Source organism: Phoca vitulina, unplaced genomic scaffold (assembly GCF_004348235.1).
Source record: "Phoca vitulina isolate PV1807 unplaced genomic scaffold, GSC_HSeal_1.0 scaffold59, whole genome shotgun sequence".
Lineage (NCBI taxonomy): Eukaryota > Metazoa > Chordata > Mammalia > Carnivora > Phocidae > Phoca > Phoca vitulina.
The window spans coordinates 620,955-636,992 of NW_022589762.1; the positions used below are offsets into that span (position 1 = coordinate 620,955).

At 44.0% G+C, this 16,038-nt stretch overlaps 2 protein-coding genes across 5 annotated transcripts in view; one reads left to right on the forward strand and one right to left on the reverse strand.

Moving 5' to 3' along the window:
* ATP6V1E1 (ATPase H+ transporting V1 subunit E1) overlaps positions 1-14,111 on the forward strand; it is a 35,589-nt gene extending 21,478 nt beyond the window's left edge. Inside the window, exons 5-9 of the mRNA XM_032390806.1 lie at positions 5,886-5,975; positions 6,990-7,058; positions 9,243-9,337; positions 12,084-12,171; positions 13,517-14,111. Of these exons, the coding sequence (XP_032246697.1) occupies positions 5,886-5,975; positions 6,990-7,058; positions 9,243-9,337; positions 12,084-12,171; positions 13,517-13,579 (405 nt within the window). The 3' untranslated portion in view covers positions 13,580-14,111. The remainder of the gene's footprint in view (positions 1-5,885; positions 5,976-6,989; positions 7,059-9,242; positions 9,338-12,083; positions 12,172-13,516) is intronic.
* SLC25A18 (solute carrier family 25 member 18) overlaps positions 13,931-16,038 on the reverse strand; it is a 28,498-nt gene continuing 26,390 nt past the window's right edge. For all 4 annotated transcript variants that reach the window (XM_032390804.1, XM_032390803.1, XM_032390802.1 and 1 more), the window contains one exon: positions 13,931-15,820. In XM_032390804.1, coding sequence (XP_032246695.1) covers positions 15,679-15,820 — 142 coding nt within the window. In that variant the 3' untranslated portion in view covers positions 13,931-15,678. The remainder of the gene's footprint in view (positions 15,821-16,038) is intronic.

The window sequence follows — 16,038 nt, forward strand, 5'->3', positions numbered from 1 at the left end:
TGATACTGGTATGTGAGCTGACACGTGAACTGCAATAATATACACATCTCTCCTTGGAAAAGCTGCACGGGGAGCCAGATGATAATCAGAGAGTTTGAATTTAGAATCAAAGATTATTAGTAACTAAGATATTAGTGGTTTGTAACATTGTTGATCATAATTTACTTTTTTCACCTGTGATGACCTATCTATCAAGTGGATGGGAATACTTAAGACAGGGACAGTACAATTTATATCAGTTAGATTTCAGCCTTCTTAGCTGGACTTTGGTTTATTTCGACTTCCCTACATCCTTGATTGGAGTTGTAGGTGGTGTTAAAACTCCTCATTTTACCCGTTTCCAGATTTTTATAGTGGGTTACTTTTACAGATGGCTAGTATTGCTCTTTACAAGTTGACTTTATCTAATTTTATTCTCTTAGAGCAAACCAACCCCCGTACTCCACTCATCTTTGCTTGACGATTGTTGATTGGTCCATTCCAGCATGAAGAGAAAAATGCTGGAGGGATTCCTTGGTGAGGAGGAGACATTTCAGCCAAATGTCTCATATACAGTATATGCTTTAAATCTTTGTGCCCATAAGCTTCCCAGACTGTAAAGGCTTAAACGACTTCTTAACCAGGCTGTTAGGATTTAATTAATAACACTTCTAGGGGTTAGGTTGTTCCTCATGGACACCTAAAATTAGAGGTTGATTTTTGATTATCTCTCTCTCTCTTTTTTTTTTTTAGGATTTATTTATTTTTAGAGAGAGTGCGTGCAAGTGGGGGGAGTGGCAGAGGGAGAGAGAGAATTTGCAGCAGACTTCCCACTGAGCGGGGAGCCTGAGTGCTCGATCCCACGACCCAGAGATCTCCACCCCAGCCGAAATCAAGAGTGGGGTGCTGAACCAACTGATCACCCAAGCAACCCTGATTGGCTCTTAATAATTTCACTATGTTCATACAGAAATTTTATTTATTTTATTTTTTTTAAAGATTTTATTTGGGAGAGAGAGAATGCGTGAGTGAGGAGAGGGCCAGAGGGAGAAGCAGAGTCCCCGCTGAGCAGGGAGTCAGACGTGGGTCTCGATCCCAGGACCCTGGGATCTTCACCTGAGCTGAAGGCAGACACTTAACTGAACCACCCAGGCGCCCCCAGAAATTTTATTTCTAAAAATGTTCTGTCCGGGGGCGCCTGGGTGGCTCAGTTGGTTAAGTGACTGCCTTCGGCTCAGGTCATGATCCTGGAGTCCCTGGATCGAGTCCCGCATCGGGCTCCCTGCTTGGTGGGGAGTCTGCTTCTCCCTCTGACCCTCCCCCCACTCATGTGCTCTCTCCCTCAAATAAATAAATAAAATCTAAAAAAAAAAAAAAAAAAGTTCTGTCGGGGCGCCCAGGGTGGCTCAGTCCTTTAGGCGGCAGACTCTTGGTTTCAGCTCAGGTCATGATCTCACAGTTGTGAGATCTAGCCCTGCCTTGGGCTCCATGCTGACAATGGAGCCTGTTTGAGATTCTCTCTCTTCTCCCTCTGCTCTCCCCACCCCCTTGCTCATGCGCATGTGAGCACACTCTCTGTCTAAATTAATTAATTAATTAATTAATTCTCTCAGGGCATCATGTTCTACCCAGTTTTTTTTAACCCCCCAAAATAAATTTTCCCACTTTTTTCTTTCCCCCTTTTTTAAGATTTTTTTTTAAAGTAATCTCTACCCCAAATGGGCTCAAACTCATAATCGCAAAATCAAGAGTCGCATGCTCTACCAACTGAGCCAGCCACATGCCTCCCCCCCATTTTTTTTAATATATACTCTTCCTGGGGTGCCTTGGTGGCTCACTCAGTTGGGTGCCCGACTCTTGGTTTCAGCTAGGGCCCTGATTGTCAGGGTCCTGAGATCGAGCCCCACATAAAGGGCCTCCCCCCCGAGTTGGGCTCCACACACAGCATGGAGTCGGTTAAGACTCTCTCCCTCTGCCACTCCCCCCCCCCACCATGCACACTCTCTCCCTCTCTCCCAAATCTTAAAAATGTGTGTGTGTGTGTGTTACACACCTTTGAATTTAAAGAATGGTTTTCACATTACTGTTGTCATCCTTTCTTTCAGTGTCTGGGCTAACTCAGAATTACAACCCTGTCTTCAGACTCTAGATCTTTGTGAGGAGATGAATTACTGTTTAAATATTTCTTGCTGTGGGACGCCTGGGTGGCTCAGTGGGTTAAGCGTTCGCCTTCAGCTCAGGTCATGATCCCAGGGTCCTGGGATTGAGCCCCGCATTGGGCTTCCTGCTCAGCGGGGAGCCTGCTTCTCCCTCTGCCTGCAGCTCCCCCTGCTTGTGCTCTCTGTCTTTCTGACAAATAAAATCTTTGAAAAAAAATGTTTCTTGCTCTGATGGTTTAGTCTGCTTTGTGCAGAATATATTTAACAATGACTGTTGCTGTGGGGGAGATTTTGAGGCTGTCCTTTCTCTTGCACCCTCAGGGACTAGAAACATCTTAAAGCTAATCAAACTCCATTTAGTGGAAACGGTAATGGCGGTACAGTTTCTTTAGCAGATTCTTCTCAGCAGTTACTGTAGGCTCTGTCAGCTAGTCAGCTAAGTGCTTTAAAGCAAAAGCTGGCTGAGGATCAATAAATGGAAATAAAGCCAACCTGAGATGATCCCACCATGGGAAAAATGGGGGAAAAAAGTGACTATCATCTAATAATTACATATTTAGAAGAAGAAAAATGATTTCCTTTTGGACATTAGTTAACTTTTTTTTTTAAAGATTTTATTTTTATGTAATCTCAACACCCAACGTGGGGCTTGAACTCACAGCCCCAAGATCAAAGGTTGAAAGCTCTGCCGACTGAGCCAGCAAGGCACCCCTGTTGTTAACTTTATTTTTATTTTTTAATTTTTTTTAAGATTTTATTTATTTCTTTGACAGAGAGATAGCACAAGTAGACAGAGTGGCAGGCAGAGGGAGAAGGAGAAGCAGACTCCACGCTGAGCAGGGAGCCTGATGTGGGGCTCGATCCCAGGACCCTGGGATCGTGATCTGAGCCGAAGGCAGATGCTTAACCGACTGAGCCACCCAGGCGCCCCCTCATTGTTAACTTTAAATGTATTTTGGTTTTCATCATCAAAACAAAATGGGGACCTACTGAGTGCGGTGCCTAATGTGGGGCAGGGCTCGATCTCCTGACCTGAGCAGAAACCAAGAGTCCAGCACTGGGTGCTTAACCGACTGAGCCACCCAGGCACCTCATAAGGAATTTTTTTTTTTTTGGACAGTTGTTGAATTCAGTGAAGATAATCTTAAGGTATAGAACAATATGGGAAGTAGAATGTTTTTTTTTTAACCATCTTGTTTACTTTTTATTTATTTATTTATTTATTTATTTATTTTAAAGATTTTTATTTATTTATTGAGAGAGAGAATGATAGAGAGCATGAGAGGGAGGAGGGTCAAAGGGGGAAGCAGACTGCCTGCCGAGCAGGGAGCCCGATGCGGGACCCGATCCCGGGACTCCAGGATCATGACCTGAGCCGAAGGCAGTCGCTTAACCAACTGAGCCACCCAGGCGCCCTTATTTGCTTTTTAGAAAACAGAAATTTTAGGGGCGCCTGGGTGGCTCAGTCATTAAGCGTCTGCCTTTGGCTCAGGTCATGATCCCAGGATGTCGGGCTCCCTGCTCAGCGGGAAGCCTGCTTCTCCCTCTCCTACTCCCCCTGCTTGTGTTGCCTCTCTCGCTGTGTCTCTATCAAATAAATAAATAAAATCTTTAAAATAGTCTCTAATGACGTGGTTTCTCAGAACACCTTCATGAAATTCTTGGGGGTGGCCAGCTACAGATTAGAAATCTACATGCTCATCATCATTTAAAAATTTTTTTTAAATTTTAAATGCTCATTATTATTTAAAATTTTTCTTAGTTTGTTAGTACGTTAGAACCAGTTTTCATGTGAAAGTATGTGTGTGGACTTTTATTCGTTGTCTAATGTCAGAATTGACAGGAAGTTGTTGCCTTGCAAAGTCAGTCTGTAGAGGCAGAGGGCCACCAGTCTTCTATACCTGCTGTTGAAGGCTTGGAATCTATTTTACTTCTTATTAAAAGTTTTTTTTAAATTGGCCCTAAAGTGAGTACTTCTGATTTCTTTTTTTTGGAAGATTTTATTTATTTATTTGACAGAGAGAGAGACACAGCGAGAGAGGGAACAGAAGCAGGGGGAGTGGGAGAGGGAAAAGCAGGCTTCCTGCTGAGCAGAGAGCCTGATGCGGGGCTCGATCCCAGGACCCTGGGATCATAACCTGAGCCGAAGGCAGACGCTTGACCAAATGAGCCACCCAGGTGCCCCAGTACTTCTGATTTTAAAAATAAATCTTGGTCTATTTGTACTTAGTAGATGTCAGATGAAATAAATGTTAGCTTGACGTTAGCTGCATGAGTGAGTGAGTGTCAAGAGTGCCCTCGCCTCCGCGCGAACCATGGAGTGAGAGCTCGCTTCAGGCGTCTTGCACGGCAGTGGTCTCAGAGGGGTGGGGATCAAGGGTAGCTCTCAGAACCAGATAAAGGGCTTTTCAGCATGGAGGGCTACTTCTTCCTCTCCACCCTCTCTGCCCAAACTCTGATTGGCCTCTAGGTGAGCACGTGTCTCTCCTTCTTCCTTAAAGTACCAAGAAACATAGCTTTCCAGAGATCATACTAAGTAGAATAGACTGTAGAACAATTTGATTCAGAGGCATTATCTCTGCCTTTTAAAAGACCTGACCTCTTGGGCGCCTGGGTGGCTCAGTTGGTTAAGCGACTGCCTTCGGCTCAGGTCATGATCCTGGAGTCCCTGGATCGAGTCCCGCATCGGGCTCCCTGCTCGGCAGGGAGTCTGCTTCTCCCTCTGACCCTCCCCCCTCTCATGTGCTTGCTCTCTCATTCTCTCTCTCTCAAATAAATAAAAAAAAAAAAAAAAAAAAAAAAATTTCTTAAAAAAAAAAAAAAAAAAAGACCTGACCTCTTTTCACCAGTAAGCCAATAAATGCTTATTACTTAATGAGTAATTTCCACTGTATTCTCTCAACCATAAGCAATTTGTTTCCTGATAATCCCTTTTAATTTTTATTTTAGTTATTTTTATTATAGAAGTCAATGTTTATTATAGACAAATTAAAAAATACAAATTAGCATAAAGAAAATTGAAATCGGGCACCTGGGTGGCTCAGTTAAGTGTCTGCCTTCAGCTCAGGTCATGATCCCAGGGTCCTGGGATTGAGTCCCACATCGGGCTCCTTGCTCATTGGGAGCCTGCTTCTCCCTCTCCCTCTACCTGCCGATCCCCTTGCTTGTGCTCACGCTGTCTCTCTCTCTCCCTCCATCTCTCATCTTGCACAAGTCTTTTTTTTTTTTTTTTTGAAGATAGTTATTTATTTGAGAGAGAGAGAGCACAAGCAGGGGAAGCAGCAGAGCGAGAGGGAGAAGCAGGCTCCCTGCCAAGCAGGGAGCCCCACATGAGGCTCCATACCAGGACCCTGAGATAATGACCTGAGCTGAAGGCAGATGCTTAACCAATTGAGCCACCCAGGTGTCTCTGCATTACAGTCTTAATAGCTTGCTTTTTAAATCTATATCATGTAGCTCTTTCCATGTTAGTCAGTTTTGTAGGTTTCTGAACTGATTGATAATCTGGGCTATTCTGCTTGAGCGTGAACTCCCTGGGAGCTGTGATGTTGCTTCCTGCTTCCTTGTATCAGTGTATAGTACTTAGCACAGCATGTGGTTTATCATATATCTTGGAATGTGTATTGAATGAAAACAGTAATATAATGTGAAGCGATTGGGCATGAGCCAGGACCACCCTCACAGTGGGTTCTGAGCTGACTACCCTGACTACCTGTAGATAACTTTTTTCTTTTCTACTCTTTGTAGGACCTACTAAATGAAGCGAAACAGAGACTCAGCAAAGTGGTAAAAGATACAACCAGGTACCAGGTGCTGCTGGATGGACTGGTCCTTCAGGTAATTTCTAGGTTAGACCTACCACTGATAGCCACAGTTCTTTTTTTTTTTTTTTTTTTAAGATTTTTTATTTATTTATTAGAGAGAGAGAGAGCACATGAGAGGGGGAGGGTCAGAGGGAGAAGCAGACTCCCTGCTGAGCAGGGAGCCCGATGCGGGACTCGATCCCAGGACTCTAGGATCATGACCTGAGCCGAAGGCAGTCGCTTAACCAACTGAGCCACCCAGGCGCCCCTATAGCCACAGTTCTTAAAAAATTGACAAGATGTGTTACAGACCAGCTCTGTTGTTTTTTTTTTCCCCTATTTTGTCATCTTAGCCTTCTTCCTTGTGCTTGTCCTTGTCATGTGTTGGGGGGACAGTAATATCTGATTGGATAAGACTTCCAGACTTTCCTATCCTTTTATATAGTCTTATTAGTCCTTTAGAACTCAGGGGTCAAATTTGCTTGCCACCTCCAGCTTTAAACTTCCCTAATTTGAGGGGCACCTGGGTGGCACAGTTGGTTAAGTGTCCGACTCTTGATTTTGGCTCAGGTCATGATCTCAGGGTTGTGAGATCGAGCCCCACGCCAGGTTCTGCACTGGGTGTGGAGCCTGCTTAAGATTCTCTCTCTCCCTCCCTTCTCTGTCTCACTCTCTCCTTCTCTTAAAACAAACAAAAACAAAACTTCCCTAATTTGATTTCATTGCTAAAATACTTGCTTTAGATTTTGGGGTTCAGACCAAAGACAGTATACATTTTAAATGTTTGCTGCTCGCTTGTAAATTCTTACTTTACTTAGGTTAATTACAGTAACATTTGGCTTCCACTTGAAGATTTCCATATAAATTTTGTTTCTGCCATTGGAGTATATTTATCTTGTTTGTGAGATCAAAAGCTTCTTTCCATGTTCTCATACTGTGTATTCTGTCTTTTTCCAAACTACATGAAAGAATTTTAAAAATATTTTATTTTGCTGTTGGATTTTATAAATTGCATTTCCTAATAATTGCATCTGATTATGTCTTACAGGGTTTGTACCAATTGTTAGAGCCCCGAATGGTTGTTCGTTGCAGGAAGCAGGATTTCCCTCTGGTAAAGGTAAAGAGCTTAAAGAAGAAATCCATTTTCTTTTTTTAAATACATCAAAATGTTAGAGATGAAATGCGTGCTTTAATAGAGGATAGCTCAACCATGGAAATTAGAGGTATCTTAACACATTACAGATAGTAACTTAAGTGTACCTAAGTCTCTAATTTCTTTTCATGAAGAGGTCAAGTTGCCCCTTCTGAGTTAGTACCCTCCTTCCTTTCTGGGAGCTCTGTAACGCCATAATCTTCTGAAAATTCAGCAATGAAAACAGCACGTACTGGATTGGAGCAAAGATAGGCCATGCCATCTAAAAGTGACAAACTACTCCCAGACTAGCAAGGCTTGGCTATAACCTAATGTATTCCTGTAGTGGGGAAAGAAAGTGGGTACAAAGAAAGTGAGCTGCAGTCCCAGAGGCAAATGCTAAGGTGTTCCTCCGTGGCCTAAGGGAGAAGCTGCCTGGTCTGGGGCCGGCTGCTGGTGCCACAGGGGGTCCATACAGGCTGTAGCATTAGACGGGTACCCTAGACTAAAGGACCCGCAAATCAGAATGAACTCACCGAGCTCCGACTCTCTGTCATCGAGTCGCTCTTCAGGTGAAAATTCTTCCCTGTGGGGCGCCTGGCTGGCTCAGTTAGGAGAGCATGAGACACTTGATCTCAAGGTTGTGAGTTCGAGCCCCGTGTTGGCTGTAGAGAGTACTTAAATAAACAAAACTTTTAAAAAATAATAATAAGGGGTGCCTGGGTGGCTCAGTTGTTAAGCATCTGCCTTCGGCTCAGGTCATGATCCCAGGATGTCGGGCTCCCTGCTCTGCGGGAAGCCTGCTTCTCCCTCTCCCACTCCCCCTGCTTGTGTTCCTGCTCTCGCTCGCTCTCTCTCTCTCTCTCTCTCTCTCTGTCAAATAAATAAGTAGAATCTTAAAAAAAAAAAAATTTATTTTAAAAATAAAATTCTTCCATGCAGCTTGCTTTCAGGCAAGGATTGAGTGCTTAGTCCCTTAGCAATTACGTTTCTTACTATAAATTAATATACTTAGAATACATAATGTATTCACGCTCTTATTATAATTTGTCTCCCAAGTAACTTGTCTCCTAGGAAAGAAAACGTGCCAGCTGAAGAATACAGGTGCTCATTCCCCTCACTCTGCACTGGAAATTAATAAAGTGTGATTCTCGTTTGTAAACTATGCCAGTAACCTGGATCCATGTGTGTGCTGATAGCCTCATTTATGAACCTATAAAACAGAGAGCTAGACATATTAGAGAGTTCCCCAAGGTGATAAGCATTCTTTGGAGGCACGTCTGAGTTGCCAACTAAAGTTCCTTTAAGAAAATATTATTTATATGTCTACTCATGCACATTATTATTTAGATAGGACTTTCCACTAATTATGTTTTATCACATTAATTACAGTATAGCATTATTTTTTTTTCCTGATGTGCTCATTTGTTTTTAAAATTGTAAGATGTACAGTCAACAGTATAAACTTGACCATTTCAGGTGTGGGGTGGCACTAAGTACGTGCACATTGTTGTGCAGTCGTCGTGGCCCCATCCCTCTCCAGAACACGTTCACTGTCCCGAACTGAGATTCTGTCCCCATTAAACACTAACTCCCCGTTCCCCACCCCCCCAGCAGCCACCACCCTACTTCCTATCTTCCTGAATTTGCCTACACTAGGTACCTCATGCTAGTGGAATCATACAACATCTGTCCTTCTGTGACTAGCCTGTTTCACCTTGCATGATGTCTTCAAGGTTCCTCATGTGAGCCTCGTCAGAATTTCCTTCCTTTCTAAGGCTGAATTGTATGCATCTGAATTGTGTGCACATTTTGTTTATCTGTTAGACACTTGGGTTGTTTCTACCTACCTTTTGGCTGTTGTGAATGAAGCTGCTGTGAACATGGTTGTACTATTAGCCATTCAAATCTCTGCTTTCACTTTTGGGTACATACCCAGAGGTAGAATTGCTGAATCATATGGTAATTCAGTGTTTAAATTTTTTGAGGAACTGCCATACCATTTTCCACAACAGCTGTACCATTTTACATTTCCATCAGCAATGCATCTATTCTTTTACTTGATAAATAAATAGGAATATGCCTTGCTTGTATAGTTGGCTGATTTTTTTTTTGGATACTTGCTCTGTAGTTTCTGCTAAAACCTTTCATTGTTTTCTGTTTTTCCAGGCTGCAGTGCAAAAAGCGATTCCTATGTACAAAATTGCCACCAAAAAAGATGTTGATGTCCAAATTGATCAGGAGGCCTACCTGCCTGAGGAAATGTAAGGAGTATTCCTTCTCTTAACATCTAAGCTGCTTTCACTACGAGAATGGCCTTCATGCTGGGTCTTGTTGAGTTTTCTCTGAAGCACTCTTCCCCAGAACAGTGATGTGGCTTTGTGCCACCTGTGACTCTGGCTGTGTCCCCTCTCAGTACTGTGCTGTTCTCTCTTGTTAACCAACCAGACACACCCTAAAAGGAGCTGGCTTCCTGTGGTCGCTTAGTTTATTCTGCAGAGAGGCAGCACTAATTCTTTACCCAGAACTCAAAGCTGGGTCCAGATCTCTGTGTTAGATGCTGGGGAAGATAATTGCTACCTCTAAGTTTCTATGAAATAAGACAAGTCATCACGTATGATAGTAACTACTATAGAAACGAATAGAACCTAATAGTTACGTTCCTTAGGTACAGAATTGCAAATACCAGTGGTGCTTGTGCTGTGAGGAAATGACAGGCCATTTCTTCAGCATCCCTGATAAGCTTGGTGCTGCCGGGCTAGGCAATAGGAACTCCTGATGAGGTCAGAGCCAAGGTCATTTTCTTGATTGTGCCTGTGTTAGATGCCACGTAGGCACACGTTAACTAACATTGCAGAAAGTCCTTGGGATGCGCGAACCTAGTTGAAAGAGCACCAGACCTGGGTTTGAGTCCTGAGTTGGCCTTTTGTGAGCTATGGGACCTGGAGACTGAATTCCATCATTTGTAAAATGGAATCGATGCTTTTTGCTTTTTTGTTTCATGAAGTGAGGAAAAGAGAGGATATCGTACATGTGAAAATGCTTTATAAACTCAGAAGGTGTATAAGCTAGTGCAAAAAGCTTCAGTATTATCATCAGATTTAGGTTTGATTCTCCACTCTGCCACATACTCACTGGGTAGTCTTGGACCAGTTATTTAATCTCATGGAGCCTGGATTTCCTCATCTCTAAATTGGGATAATAGCACCTACCTCACAGAATTCTTGGAAGCTTAAATGAGATAATGTCTATACAGCACTTAACACAGTGCCTGGTACCCACAGTATACGTGGTTATTGAGCGGTCAGATACTCATTGTAGTAGAGATCGAGCAGATAGGACAGAAAACACTTAGTTCAGGGTCTGTCTGGTAAAGAGTGGGTTTCAGTCCTAAAACCTTTGGGGCCAGATGTTTTGAATACCAGTGTTTAGAAAAGCAAGCAAGAACATATACCACTTGTGACATAATACCCCAGCAGGGTCTGAGGCGTCAACCTCCCACCCCGGGTGATCAAAAATACTAATATTTCTGAATGGGCACACTCACACTGCAAGGGATAAATACATAAAGATTCGCTAGTCATTTGCTGCCAGATGACTAGAGGTCAATTTAGCTTTTGGAGACACACAGATTACACTTCTGTTCTGATAGCTTATTGAATTTCAGAATTGTAGATAAGGAACGGTGGACTGATTCCAGTGCTAATTTAAAGTAGAATTTTAAATATTGTTCTTTTATTCAATCAGGTCATTTTATTCAGTCTTTTTAGACCTTTTTTCTTGTTTGTAAAGTGGTGAGGATACCAACAGAGACTCATAGGTTACTGGGAAGATAGAAGTCATGGGCAGCCCTGGGCTTTACACTCAGTGAGTGCCTGGCCCTCAGTCAACATTCTCACACAGTGGTGGTCTTCCTGCCCTTACTCCCTCCATGAGAAAAACTGTGTCACAGACAGTGGGGTCAGGATTTCAGCAGAGCCAGCCACGTCCTTATGAAGGATATAGTCTGTTTAGAGAAACCAAAGAAATGCCAGAGGGAGGGAGGATAGAGTAAGAAAACATCATTGTCCATTAAAGTTTTCCAAAGACAATTTGCAAAACCTTTTCCCAGCCTTTGTCACATAGCCTGCTTATTTCAAGAAATACTTGGGGACGCCTGGGTGGCTCAGTCAGTTGAGCCTTCCGCTCAGGTCATGATCCCAGGGTCCTGGGATCGAGTCCCACATCAGGCTCCTTGCTCAGCAGGGAACCTGCTTCTCCCTTTGCCTGCAGCTCCCTCTGCTTGTGCTTGCTCTCTCTCTCTCTGGCAAATAAGTAAATCTTTATTAAAAAAAAAACAAGAACAAAAACAAAAAAACACCAATGTCTTTTAGAAAAAAAAAGAAAAAGAAAAAGAAGAAAAATATTTGATAAAATTCTAATGTACAAAAGAATTTCATTCCCGGAGGCTCCTTGTAATAGAATTTGACTTATCTGCCTTAAGCCTCTAAGTGCTAGAAACTTTGGGGAAAGGAACAACAGAAGTGAGGTGTGGCTAGAGGCAGGACTTTGTAAGGGCCGGTCTGGCACAAGATTACAGTGGTACCTTTAACCTGATACACAATACAGTTCTGCATATGGCCTTATGAGTACCCCTGGTTATTTGCAGGATTGGTCCTTTAAGAAATATTCAGATGAGGACTTGATTGATTGACAAACTGGGGCTAAATCCTCCCCCTTTTCATTTTGTTGGGGAGGGCTGATTAGAATTAAATTAGGTGCTGTAACATAAAACCAGATGGGCAGGTAGCAGTCACTTGGTAAATGACAGTTATTATCAACAACCATAGCTTAAGTCCTCAGAAACTTTCTGAATTAATTTTAAGCTCTTTGCATGTGTTTATTGGCCCCTTACAGTACATAGACACTCCACACACCAAAACAGCTTTCTTCTCAGGAAAGAAAGTAAATGTACCATGGGTCTGTCTGCCTCAAATCTATAAAAATTGTTATTTCCTGTGTTCTTTGTAGAGCTGGTGGAGTTGAGATCTATAATGGGGATCGTAAAATAAAAGTTTCCAATACCCTAGAAAGCCGGCTGGATCTCATAGCCCAGCAGGTGAGTGTGGGAATAGGTCTTATTAGTTGGTCTGTTGTTACTTTGAAGTGGCGCAGAGAACATATGTCCATTCACTGGTATTTGGGGTTTGTCACTCTTCCTACATTTTGCGGCATTTTCTTGAAAGGAATGTGCAGTAGGCATGCAGCATTTACTGAGGGGACACCATTTACATGAGAGTGAATTTGGGGTCGAATGAGGGTTTTGTTGATTTAGGATTCTGATGTATACATGTTACTACATGTAGAGATGCTGCCCAGAGTTCTTTCTCTAGTAAGAATGATGGGAACTAAAGTAAATACTGTTTAAAGGAATTACCATAGGGCTGCTGGCTCTTCAGATGTTTCCAGGTTTGTACAAATGAACTCTAGGAAACAAGCCAGGAAAATTCAGGTGTCTCAAAATGCTGAGCCTCTTTCAGCAGCGGTAGTCTGCTGCTGTGGCTGCTAGCTTGTCTTAGAGCGGAAGCACTTTGACCTTGACAGTCATCTTCTGGTAACTTAAACCCTAAAGCTGTGTTCACCATTTCAGTAGCCGCTACCCACACATGAATAAATTAAAATCAAGTAAAATTAAAAATTGAGTCCCATGGTTGCAGTAGCCACATTTCAGACACACAGTAATCACATGTGGCTAGTGGCCTCTCTAGGGACAGCACAGCCTGAGAAGTTTGAGGTTAAATGCTGAGGATTTTTCAGTAGCCGTAACGCACGAGTGCCTCAGCACAAACTTGCATTATGTGTTTTTGCCTGGCACATACTCAATCACACTCAGTAACTGTTGAAAGAAAGAACATAGGTGATCCAGAATATTAGGAGATAATATTGTTAAGGGATCATCTCTTCTCCCTACAGCACAGTTTAACAGAAGCCTTTAATGGCTTTAGTTCTAGTTTTTTTCCTCGTCCCCTTTAAGCAGTCAGTCATAACCACAAATTTGTGATTGGGTAAGTTTCTCACCAAGGATTCTGTTACAGTTTTTTTGGATAAGTAAAGGTACAGACTTGCTGCACTTAGCTTTGTGGTTTCCTTCCCAGCCACATAGGGGTTGCTGACTAGCCACTTGCAGTTAAGATATGCAGTGTTGGGGTGCCTGGGGGACTCAGTCGGTTAAGCATCCGACTTGTGATTTCAGCTCAGGTCATGATCTCAGGGTTGTGGGATCGAGCTCCCAGTCAGGCTCCCTGCTCAGCGTGGAGTCTGCTTCTCCCTCCCTCTCTCCCCACCCCTCTCCCGACTTACACTCTCTAAAATAAATAAAATCTTAAAAAAAAAAAAAAAAAGATGTGCTTTCCAAATTCTCCAGTTGACAACACTTACTTATTAAAGAACTTCTTTCTTTACAGATGATGCCAGAAGTACGGGGAGCCTTATTTGGTGCAAATGCCAATAGGAAGTTTTTGGACTAAACCTTTGGGCGAGGTGGAGTTCATCCATTGCTCTCCTGTCAGGCGGAAGTTTCTGATATTTGAAGAAACAAGATATCTGTGTGGCTTCCTCTTCGCTCTTCTAATATTCTGTATTTATCAGTGGATCCTCTTTGTAGCTAATGCCCTTGGCCTAATTGTTAACATGAGAGAAAGTTTCACTTACTATGATCAGGAAACCTTAGCTTATCTGAAAGTAGCACAACTTTCATTTGCGTCTGTAGCATGAAGGTGAGGGTATCAGATGGTGGTTACTGGAGCTTCCCTGAGTCTCTGCTCTTCCTCTCGTCTTCTGCTGTCAGTTCTCGAGTCTAGAGGGTGATGTGTATGGTGTTCTCTGACATTCAGTCTCTGCTCTTTAGGCTTCAGATGCATGGGGGGCATGCATTCCTGCCAGCACTAGTAGCTTCACTGTTCACCTGTTTGGGCCTAGAAGCGTTTCTCATCTGTAAATGTGATTTAGAATCTAAGCCATGAATCGGTCTTATTTATTAAAACAAAAGGTTTACATGGATTTCATTGTGATTTATTATGCAAGGTGCACTACAAGTTTGTGGTTTTCGAGGGAAAGTTCTTTCTGAGGTATCTAGCAAGCAGCGTTTCCCTAGTCCCTACAGTCGCTGGTTGACAGCGGTCACTACATGAAACCATCAGCCTTCTGTGTATCCTCTGGCACTCCCTGCTCACGTCTGCCAGCCCCTTACCAGCTTTCACACAGACCACACACACGGGTGGCATTACCTGTCCTCCGGAGGGTTTGGCCGCTTTATGGAGGAAGCAGTTTTACTAGCCTCGGCAGAGTCAGGAAGGCATCTAAGAGTTTACTGGGGGACAAGGGTTACTGTGCGTCAGGCCTAAACCCTTTCACAAAAGTCCTTTTCTTCCTCTCCTCTAGCCTCCCGCCCAAGGCCTTGCAGCGGGGCAAAGGTGGGAGTCTAACTCGGGTTTGTCTCTACGGTCCGCACTCACTCGTGGTCAGCGTGCCTACTGAGCCTGACCGTTTTTCATAAATGTGACGTTTGGGACAAGGCGGGGACTAACATAAGTGCCAACCCCTGGCACAGGCACTGTTTACTAAGGACCTGAGCCCCCGTGTTGCCGGCATCTCTCCACAGCAGGCCTCTGGGGAAGGACTTGAGGCACGTGGGGACTGTCAACGGCAAACGTGTCCGGCAAGGGCGATGCAGTTATGCAGGGATGGAACCAAGGCTGAAAATCCGGTGTAACTGAAAGAGAAGGCACCCCTGCGGCTGTCCCCCAGCCTCCGCAGCGGTCATCTTTCCCGTGGCGGTACTGCTGCAGGGCTCATTCGGACGTAGCTCGGTTCTGAAACGGACAGGGACAGTAGAGGGCAAACCATTCTCTGCGGCCCGTCTGCTTCTCCCACTAACGACAAGACGAGATCTGAATCCATTTTATTTAAAACCATGTTCCGTGGACAGTGTTCTGGGAGAGCTGTGCCGCGCAGGGAGGACCTGTGTGTGGGGGGGGAGACAGCTGCCCTGACTTGGCCCCTGCCCTGGCCGCTTGGTTAGCCTAATCCCACAGCCATCTCATTCAAAAAGATCTGCTTGGTTTCCAACTCAGTGCGGACTTAGAGGGCTTTCATTGTCCCCTTGAACTTCCGATCCTCCTTTTTCCCAAAATCAGTGCTAGAACTAACCATAGGTTATTTAATTCAGAATTAACAAAACTAAATCCTTAAACTGACTCAAGTATACAGAGTTTGAGTGTGAAGTAGAAAAGGAAAATGTAGAAATGACCCTTCAATCTTCACTGTGTTAAGGGCCTGCAGTTAATCCAACCCAAGCATGTACTGTTTCTGTTGTTGAAAAGGAGGTGGTTAGGGGCTTCTGAAGCTCCCCGGTAGCTGCAGCCCCAAAGAGAATGAACGAAGATAGGAAGGGAGAATGGGACCATACCTAACTTGCTTATTAGAGTAAGAGTGTTTCTTCTGAGATTGAGGTAGCACTACAAGTTAGAGAACAAAATACAACCTGGATGGGCCGCCTTGCTCGTTCCCCTCTAGTCTAAGTCGAATGGGCTAGAGAGATGGCAGGGGACTTGGGCTCCAGCTATCTCTACTCGCAACACTTTAAGATCCGCTCCCCAATACCAATGAAGTAGACCCCTTGGGCAATCCCAAAGAGAGGGGCTATGACAAGGGCCCGGCAGCCTGCTCCCTTCATGAGGGCAGATGGTCCCTCCTGAATCCAGAGTTTCCTGTGGAGAGAGAAGAGCCCTGTGAGCTGATTGGCAGGAGCGCAGTGCGAACGGTATTAAGTGATACGCTCCCCTCCAACGCTTGTGCATCTTCCCTTGGAGAGTAGGTGTTATTTTCCATAGCAGTAGCAGGCTCCCAGGGGTGCAAGAGCCTTGCCCCACCCACTGTGTGTGCACAGTTGGGTTACTAAGCAGCTGGGTCTGGGCCATGGGAAATG